This window comes from Danio aesculapii, chromosome 1, assembly GCF_903798145.1.
Source record: "Danio aesculapii chromosome 1, fDanAes4.1, whole genome shotgun sequence".
NCBI classification, from domain to species: domain Eukaryota; kingdom Metazoa; phylum Chordata; class Actinopteri; order Cypriniformes; family Danionidae; genus Danio; species Danio aesculapii.
The window spans coordinates 6,640,827-6,650,633 of record NC_079435.1 but is presented as its reverse complement, the minus strand read 5'-3'; the positions used below and the strand labels follow the sequence as shown (position 1 = coordinate 6,650,633).

The following is a 9,807-nucleotide window of genomic DNA, read 5'->3' as shown; positions in this document are numbered from 1 at the left end:
AATGAACAATAATCAAATTAATTAATATGTATAAAAACAATATTTAGACTTTGAGTGAATGTTTTTTCCTGGAGTAAAATAAATATTTTCATTTTATATTAAATGACATTTTTCAGTTTCAACTGTGGGAAAAAAAGTCAAACTGCGAGGGTAAGATTTAATTTGTATAACAATAACACACAAGGGCAATACCAGAAAAGAAAAAGAGTACAATAATAAAATGAAAGAGAAAAAGACATGACAAGTCCATCTTCAATTGTTGTAAAATAATAACAAATTATTAAAAAAAATAGGTTTCAGGCCTTAATATAGTTTTTCCCATTTTAATATCACTTGTCTCTTTTAAAGTATGAAGTAAGCCATTTCTGTCTATAAATGAGTAAAACTAGGTTTTTTGCCGGTTTACACTTACGAATAAAACATTTTCCATAAATAATGAGTAATTTCACAGTATACCAAATATTGAAAATCATTATATTTGAAAGTATTGAAAGTATTTGAAATATTAAATATGAAAGTCATCATTAAAAAATAAAGATCCTTTTCTTTGAGCTGCAAGTCAGTCTTGGTACATTTGTTACACATAAAACGTCAAACCACACCAAAATAATCTGGCATAAATACAGTCATAAATAAGTACACAATACTTTCATCTTCCTTATTACAATAAACACTACAAATCAATGTCTGCATAATTTTTGCTATTAGCAGTTTATCCTCCTGTTGCCAGTTTGCCAGTTTTCTTTCTTCTGTTTGAACACAAATGAAGATGCAGGAAAAACAACCATTGACTTCAATAGTGGGAACAAATAATAAGCAGTTTTTTTTTCAGTTATACTTCAGTACATTCAGTTTGTGTTCAACAAAAGAAAGAAACTCAAACAGGTTTGGAACGAGTACATGATGACCTTGGCATCAAACATATATCAGAGATGCGGAAGGGTCACGACTGTCATTGTAATCATTGTAATATCCTGTTCCTGCTCATTAAAAACTTGGGAGGCTTAATGATGAGTGGTTCTTCTTTTATTGTTGGACAGTAATAATATGTTTGCAATGATTTCATAATGTACACTGCTAATTACAGAGTTTTTACAAGGTTTTTGTTTATTTACGGTTGTGAATTGCATTATGGGATGTTCGATCTCTGCTCTCTTTACTTTTGATCTTGAAAACTCAGCTTTACAGCTTTAACAAGATGACTTATTGACATTTTAGTATTTTTTTTTTCTTTTAATTATACTTCAGTACATTTAGTTTGTGTTCAACATAAGAAGGAAACTCAAACAGGTTTGGAACAAGTAAATGATGGCAGAATTTCCATTTTCTGTGTGAACTATCCCTTTAAATATCTCTTTGTGTAAAGAAATGTTTCAGGTGAGTATTTCAAAGAAGAATGTGCAGTTTTCAAGCAAAACATTCCACAAAGTAGCTTGTAAGTCTTAAAAACGAAACATTATATTTGTTAGTGTTCGCAAACCATGCTCAAACTAACTTTATGCACCCACTAAAAGTCACCAAAATGCCAATTCATCAATTTTACAATCATGCAAAGGTTTGAGCAGCAGATTCCACTGGCTAACGCAGTCAAATACAAACACTCTTCAAGAAACAGTTCACCCAAAAATGAAAATGTACTCATTCTTTATAATATTTACTCACTTGATTTCCAAACCTTTATGAATTTCTATCTTCTGCTGAACATAAAAGAAGATATTTTGAAGAATGTTGGAAACCGGTAACCACTGACATCCATAGTAGGAAAAAAAAAAACACTGGAAGTCAATGGTTACCGGTTTCCAACATTCTTCAAAATATCTTCTTTTGTTCCAAACCTGTTTGAATGGATTTTTTTTTTCTGTTGAAAACAAGTGGAGGATGAGTTAATAATGACAAAATGTTTTATTTTAGGAGAACTATCCCTTTAAGAAGCCAATGTATGTGCAGGGCTTTCTTTTGTGGGTCACACTTTATTTTAATGTACAATTCACATAATCAACAAACCCTTAATTAAGAGCTTAATAAACTACTAATTACCTGCTTATTAATAGTTATTAGTTGGGTTTAGGTGTTGGATTAGGAATGTAAAATAAGATGCTACTTTATAAGTGCTACTAACCACTAAATCTAATAATAATAGGCAGGTAATGCAGCAGTAGTAAAGAGTGTGAATTGTTAGCCTTTTGTTTTGACACTCATCTGTTGTTTCCCCTCCAGCAGCTGGTATGAGGAGCAGCTGAACTGAGAGAGAAACAAACGTCTCCTAAAAATAGGGGAGGGAGGGTAAAATTAGTGAACTTTAAGGGGGTCCTCGGACACCCTATATGGGGCAGGAGCCGCTGCAATCCCAGAAGACGCTAAATAAACTGACGGCAACCGGAGGAGGGGGAAATGTGACACTGGGTTGTTCGTGCCACTTGGCTAGACCTTGGCATCAAACATATATCAGAGATGCCTGAAGGGTCAAGATTGTCATTGTAATATCCTGTTCCTGCTCATTAAAAGCTTGGGAGGCTTAATGATGAGTGGCTCTTATATTGTTGGTCATTAGTGAAGTGTTTGCTATGATTTTATAATGTACACTGTAAAACATCTGGTAATTAACAGTGTTTTCTGTTTATTTATGGTTGTTAATTGCATTATGGGATGTTGATCTGCTCTGTTGCCTTTTAATGTTGAAATTTCAACTCTACGGTTTACCAAAGTGACTTTTATTATGAACTTTTAGTAGTTTTAAATAATATAATGTATAATAAATCATATATCAGGGTTTCTGCAGCTTTCATAAAGTCAAATTTAAGATCTTAAGACCATTATCAATGTAATTTAAGACTTATTCAGGGATAAACTCTGTAAGGATTGTTTTCTAATGGAAAAGGAAAAGATTTTTACTATCCTCATCAAAGGATAACATAACAAAATATTAACAACATTTCCTTAAAAAGTCTCTCCAGGTCAGTGTCCTCACCATAAATAAATTACTTTTAAACGAATGTTATTGTAAAGAAGATAACTATATTGGTAAATAGAGTTAAAAACTATTTGTTAAAAGTTCTATTGAGATGGATTGTTGGTGATTGGATGATTTCGGCCTGAATGAGTAGCTTTTCATAGGACAATCAAGACCTGTTTAAAATAATTTAAGACCTACAACACAATATTTCAGTAAATTTAACACTTTTTAAGGCCTAAAATGTAGTTTTAGGAAATTAGGACCCTGCGAACACCCTGATATATGGAGAATTAAGTCTGTAAAATATCAGAAAATGTACTGGCAGTTTATTACAAGGCTTTTTTGCAACCCAGACAATATATCACTTTAAACTATTAAAACTAGCTTAAAGGTTGTTGGAAGAAAGATGAACGTCTCACAATGCAAAACAAAAGCATTTATAATCAGGGAAAACTAAAAACACGAATCCCAAAACACAGAAAGCTGCTAATTTATGGACCTATATTTTACAGTGAAGTATTATTAGATAATGCACGATTATGAACAAGGAAATACATTGGCGTTCTCCTTTTGAAGGCCTAATATGGTGGCTGTGTAAAAGGGAAAATGAAAATGTACTCGTTGTTTACTCATCATCACGTATTTCCAAAAACCTTTATACATTTCTTTATTCTGCCGGACACAAAAGAAGATATTTTGAGGAAAGCTGAAAACCTGTAACCATTGATTAAACAGTAGGAAAGAAATACTATGCAAATCAACATTTACAGGTTTCTAACATTTTTCTAAATATCTTTTTGTGTGTTTAGGAGAAAAAAATTAACTTAAAGGTTTGAAACAAGAAAAGGGAAAAGAGTTTAGGGGTGAACGATCTTTGAGTAAAAGTTAAGTTCAACAAAGCACTCAAGCAGGATTATTTTTCAATATGATATTTTCCTTCATCCTCTTTTAAAGGATAATACTTCTGCATCTGTAGCTTTCTAAGAAAGAGGAAGAAACTGCTATCCAACAGACTATCCACACCCCACAATAATTCATGCTGTTTATTGGCTAGAAGTGTCCTGCATGGTTTACCTGATTTTACCCAGTTTTTTTTTTTACAAAAAGCACTACACTTTTTTATATGACACTGACCAAAACAAGCCATATAAATAATAACCTACTGATGTATGATTGTGTGTGTGTGTGTGTGTGTGTGCGCGTGCGTGAGTGTGTGTGTTTGCGTGCGTGTGTGTGTGTACACTGTAAAATAATCCTGGTTGCCTTAAATTTTTAAGCTGAATCAATTAACCTTATGACTCCATTGAACTTATTTTATGTTAAACTGACTTAAAACAGCTTGTGTAACTTATAAAATTAAGTAAGATCATGATTAACTCAGTTTAATAAGTTACAATGACCTATGCTGTGAGGTCTAATTGATCATATAATTTGTTGCAGTATATATGTGAAGAGTTTAGATGAAAAAACCTCTAAATGCCATCTTAAATTTTACTCTAAAATGAGCATTTTCATCAGGCTCATGTGTGTTTGTTCAGTAATATCAATTTTATGGCAAAAATACGTCCTTTTCCTGGTCTTTAAAGTGAAATAACTCAACATAAACGAAGGAGGCTGAAAAACTGTTCATTTTCTATGGAAATTTCAGACGGGACTCAGAGGTTTTTGCCTCTGAACTCTTCATATACTATTTTAACTAAAGACTAAACACTACAGTATACATATATTATAAGCCTACATGTAAATTATAGATGAATACATGTAAATACAAGCTTTTATTTTGAATGCGTGATTATTTTTGACACGCTAGTTAAAATTAAAACTACTATACTAATCTTCCAGCAAAGAAGTTGTGTTTTTAATGGTAAACAATCATAACCCACCCACTGTCATGCCCTTATATTGAGATGCAGTCCACAGACATCCAGTGCGAAGGACATCCTGTGTCCACTAGTGGCCCCGGACTCCCTTACACGGGCCTGCACCGCCCGCTGTGCTTTGGGGTCTGCCGCGCCATGTATGGAGCGTCCCGCGCGCCCGGAACTCGACCCACCGACACCCAAATATGGACGAGGATCGGCAGGAATTCCGTTTGAATGCATTGACATTCCTTAATGGTTGTCCGAAGTGCAGTAAAAGCAGAGGACGGGTGTGTGTATATATGTGATGAAGGTTTGAGCAGGTCACTGTGTGTAGCGGGAGCACTTCTGCTTTACTTCAGGACTCACGAGCACGAGCAGACGCAGGTAAGAGCGCGCAGCCGCGGGAACGCGCACCCGCATTAATGAATTTGAATGAGAAGCGGACGCAGTGTTAACAAGGATAGCCATTTATGAACATTTATGATGATGTCAATGGGAATATTTAATGCTAAGTGGTTTACAAACTGCTTGTTCTGTTTTTATTCACTTTAATGCGCTGATCTGATGTTAGAGTAAACTTTTCTCGGTAAATCTTAAAGGGATAGCTTATACCTGAAATGTGAAATACTCCTATAATTAATCTGGTAGCAAAATGTCCTGTTTTGACTTGAGTTGAGCAGAAAAATTAAATGTATAAAGGCTGAGAACAACTTAAAGGTGAGTAAATAATAGCAGAATTTTTGTTTTTGCTTGAACTATCGGCATTTTTTTAATTATAATAACTGTAATATTAGTTATATATTATGTATTAATCAGTACTATAAGGATCACAAAAACATCCAAGTGTTTGTTTATCACTTATTTTGTCATTAAGCAGTAGTGAGATTATGTTAGTATACAGTTTACAGCTGTTGACAACTTGATTAAGCTATTTGATGATGTTCTAAATGCAAACAAAATCATATTAGCAATAATAACAACTATTCTCTTATTTTTATTAAAATTAAATGTAGATTATAGTATATGACATATTCCGCTAACTAAACGTACACATTAAAATGTCTGAGTAATGCAGTAGGCTAACTTAATTACTTTCATATAGTCTGAACTAGAGTAATCAAACTCTTTGAATAACTAAATAAATGCAACATTCATATTTTAATATTTATTTTATGAATTTAATTTTAAATAATATTAATTACAATTTAAATATTTAATGTTGAATTTACATTTTAATATAATATAAATATTACAAATATTGTTAACATCATTTCTCATCTGAATATTAAATATCGTGCATCCCGGGTGTGTGTGAGGATCCGGTCTCTCACCCTGCAGGAAGGAGCGTAGCCTGGAGAACTGGTTCTCATACTGCTGAGGGTCCGCCTGACACGGGGCTGCAGACACCACATTGGCACAACTCGACTCGGTCTGAACTGCACAGGTCAGAAACACAGGGAAACAGTCGAGATTAGCATTGCTTTTGTTATCATTTACGGTTACATTTGAAGTCAGAATTATTAGTCCTCCGGTAAAATTTTAATTCTTTTATATTTTCATATGTTCTGTTTAACAGAAAGATTTTCTTCAACAGATTTAGAAACATAATAGTTTTAATAACTCATTTCTAATAACTGATTTCTTTATCTTTGCCTGATGACAGTAAATAATATTTGACTAGATATTTTTCAAGACACTTCTATACAGCTTAAAGTGACATTTAAAGGCTTAAATAGGTTAATTAGGCAGGTTAGTGTTACGAAAGTCATTGTATAATGATGGTTTGTTGTGTAGACAATGGAAAAATGATATTGCGTAAGGGGGCTAATAATGTTGACCTTAAAATGGTTTAAAAAATAATTTTATTCCAGCCAAAATAAATAAAACAAATAAGAGTTTTTCCAGAAAAAAAAATTATAGGAAATACTGTGAAAAATTCCTTGCTCTGGTAAATCATCTGGGAAATAATAAAAAAAATTTACAGGAGGTCAAATATAATAATTTGGTTTATTCACCTGTCAGACTGGCCGCCATCTCCTCAGCGGTTTGGGAGAGTTTTGCTCCTTTCAGTGATCCATCAGTGTCGATATACTGTCTCCTCTTCAGGTACTGCGTCACCGCATACTGTATCTGCTCCGTGCGGACACGCTTCATCTCCTCAAGAACACACAGAATACACACTAAACATCAAGCATCTGTAGAAGCAAATCATCTAAGTATCATAACAGGGGAATATAGCTTGAATATTTGATTCATTTTTAGAAAACCTACAAGTGTTACTATTTTCCCAGAGGTATGATGAAGGGGCGTTTTCTAGGGATGTCTGAGGTCAAACCTGAGGTGAGAATTTTGCTATTTTCAGAGCTGTGGTGTGCCTGCGTTGAGTTTTTATGGATTATATTCTTGTGTGGTGTTTGCTAACTGGATGTGCGCCCTCAATGGGAGATCTCTTATATCATTTGCAATAAAGCTGTGAAAATTCTGCACACAATTAAAAAATTGACTTATCGTAATAATAATGATGATTTCATAGTATTTTTTGTTCCTACTACAAACGCAAATGTCTTTTTTTACAGCAGAAATCTTCAGAATATCTTGCTTTGTGAACAAGAAAAAAAATTAATAAAAGTTTAGTGTCACTAGAATGTGAGTAAATGGTGAGGAAATGTTTATTTTGGGTGAATTACCGCAGTAATTTTGGCATAGTGAATCAAATGGTTGAGTCGGCACACAAGCTCTGACATTACTCAAATTGAGGTAAAATTGGTTTTATACTCGCAAATTCAGACTTTCTTCTTAATATTACAATCAGAACAGTCTTCTTTGCAAATGCTGAACAGGGATTTCACATTACAGGGTTCATACACATTTTTACTACAAAATTCCATGACTTTTCCAGGACTTTCAAATCAATTTTCATGACCCAATGTTTCATGTAATGTCTAAATATACGTAGTAAATCATAAGAAACGTTAAAATTTATTACAGCATTTCATAAAACACGCAATAGTTTCCATTTATTTTAATATCTATGTAAAATAGACGATGCTTACACAGCACTAATGATGTGAGAGCATGTTTTTGGCCAAGAAAAGAAAATTAAAAACAACTAACCTCCATTCCAGTATACAGATATTTGTCAAACTAATTTTAGATGATGTTAATAGTTTGTTAAACTTGTAATAGTAGGTAAACCTACTTCTATTGTAAAGCCGTGATCACACTGCACTTTTCACTCAATAGACTTCCATTTATAGGCATGCTAATGCGGCAGACCAGAAACGCTAGCACGTGTTTCGCATTTCACTGCATTCGTAAGTTCAAGCTTGGTGAAATCTTACCTGTGAAATCACATCAGGTGAATGTGTGAGACCAATAGAAGATCATATAAAATAAGAAATTTACAATATGGAGCAATCGCTCAATTGTCTAATCATATTGTTTAACCCTGCCCCTTTTCACAGCGCTGCACGACAGAATTTCGCAAGCACAAGCTCAAGTGTGACCGCAGCTTAAGCCGCTAAATGACTAAATGTAATTTCCATGACTTTTCTAAAACCTTGTGGGTTTTTCTGTTTTTCCAGGCCTGGAAAATGGCATGTAAAAATTCCATGACTTTTCCTGGGTTTCCAAAACCGTATGAATCCTTATATTAGCTGCCAACGAGTATCAAAGCACAACATTGTTCATAGTCAGGTAAATGGTGATACTGTTGTTCTGACATCACAATTACATGCGTTTACATGCAATATTCAAAGTAGCATGCTAAACAATATAGTGACCTTGACGCAAGTTGTCACGGTTCAAAAACAAATGAATGTGTCAATATAAAGCCAACTTTACCTCAATATGTTTAAGCTCTATATATATATATCTATTTTTAGAGTATACTTTGAGATTTTTTACTCATATGCTTGTGTGGTTTTTGCTTACTCGATGTACGCACTTGATGGGTGATCTCTTATTTACAATCTCTTATTTAAAATATAACTATAAAAATACAAACTTAGACGTATCTGCTATTTTTGTTCCTACGACGAATGTAAATGTCTGTTTTTACCCCCAGAAATGTTCAAAGCTGCTTTGACACAATCTACATTGTATAAGCGCTATACAAATAAAGGTGAATTGAATTGAAATATCTTGTTTTGTGAAGAAAAGACAATTATCAAAGTTTAGTATCACTTTAATGTGAGTAACTGGTGAGGATTTTTTTATTTTTTGGGTGAAATACCCCGTTGATTTTCGCGTAATGAATCAAACTTTCGCGTCCGCATTCAACATCTGACGTTGTTCAATTAATGCTGCCTACTTAGGGAACTCGTTTAGAGTTTGGAGATACAGCCTTAGTAGCAGGTTAGATTTTGTGCAATGCAACAAAGCAATGGAGGGTGAAAAGCCAGAACACAAATCAATTCACGAGAATCTTAAGATAACCTTAATTAAACTAATTGAATAAATCAAGGCTACTCAAGAGACTCCTGCAGCTGCGCGGCCCTCGACCATCATCACGTTTCCAGATTTCTGAACACAAATACACTAAATCTATTCCGGTTTACAGCTCCTCATAGTTTAGCAAAGATGTTAAAACACCTACTGCATAATCCGTGAATGCCTGTCCTGGAGAAAAGTGCTGTTTTACGCCATGAAAGAGGCTGTGAGACTGACCGCTTCTCTTCTCCAGCGCAGCTCCATGTGTCGAGCGATTTTTTTCTTCGGCGCTTCCACTGACGGCGCGCTGAGACTTGCAGGTGCTGCACTGCGCCATCTAGCGCATTGACAGAATCAACAACGCGCAGCATCTTCCCCAGGGAAGTTGACTTTACTAAAACACTTACTTTTAAAGTGTTTGTTTACTGTTTATTTGTTTTTATACATGCATTGGAAATACATTTTCGTATATATTGCTGTTGAGAACTACCATTAATCCTAACTAATGTGCTATTTATTGTAACACTGTTCCAGGATTAGTTTCATGTCTCAACGACTCTT

At 34.1% G+C, this 9,807-nt stretch overlaps 1 protein-coding gene across 1 annotated transcript; it reads right to left on the bottom strand.

Annotated features, from left to right (window-relative positions):
* Window positions 1-3,620: 3,620 nt before the first annotated feature.
* On the bottom strand, window positions 3,621-9,583 carry LOC130224307 (TAF5-like RNA polymerase II p300/CBP-associated factor-associated factor 65 kDa subunit 5L). Its single transcript, XM_056456466.1, has 4 exons — window positions 9,413-9,583; window positions 6,831-6,972; window positions 6,147-6,251; window positions 3,621-3,625 (listed from the first exon to the last, which is right to left on the bottom strand). Exons 1-4 carry the CDS (start codon window positions 9,581-9,583, stop codon window positions 3,621-3,623), a joined length of 423 nt encoding a protein of 140 aa, XP_056312441.1.
* Window positions 9,584-9,807: the final 224 nt, after the last annotated feature.

Coding starts and splice junctions, on each gene's coding strand:
- LOC130224307 (XM_056456466.1), bottom strand. CDS start 9,583: ATGGCGCAGTGCAGCACCTGCAAGTCTCAGCGCGCCGTCAGTGGAAGC. Junction 6,973..9,412: donor AGGCATTCACGGATTATGCA/GTAGGTGTTTTA, acceptor TGTGTTCTTGAG/GAGATGAAGCGTGTCCGCAC. Junction 6,252..6,830: donor GATGGCGGCCAGTCTGACAG/GTGAATAAACCA, acceptor TGACCTGTGCAG/TTCAGACCGAGTCGAGTTGT.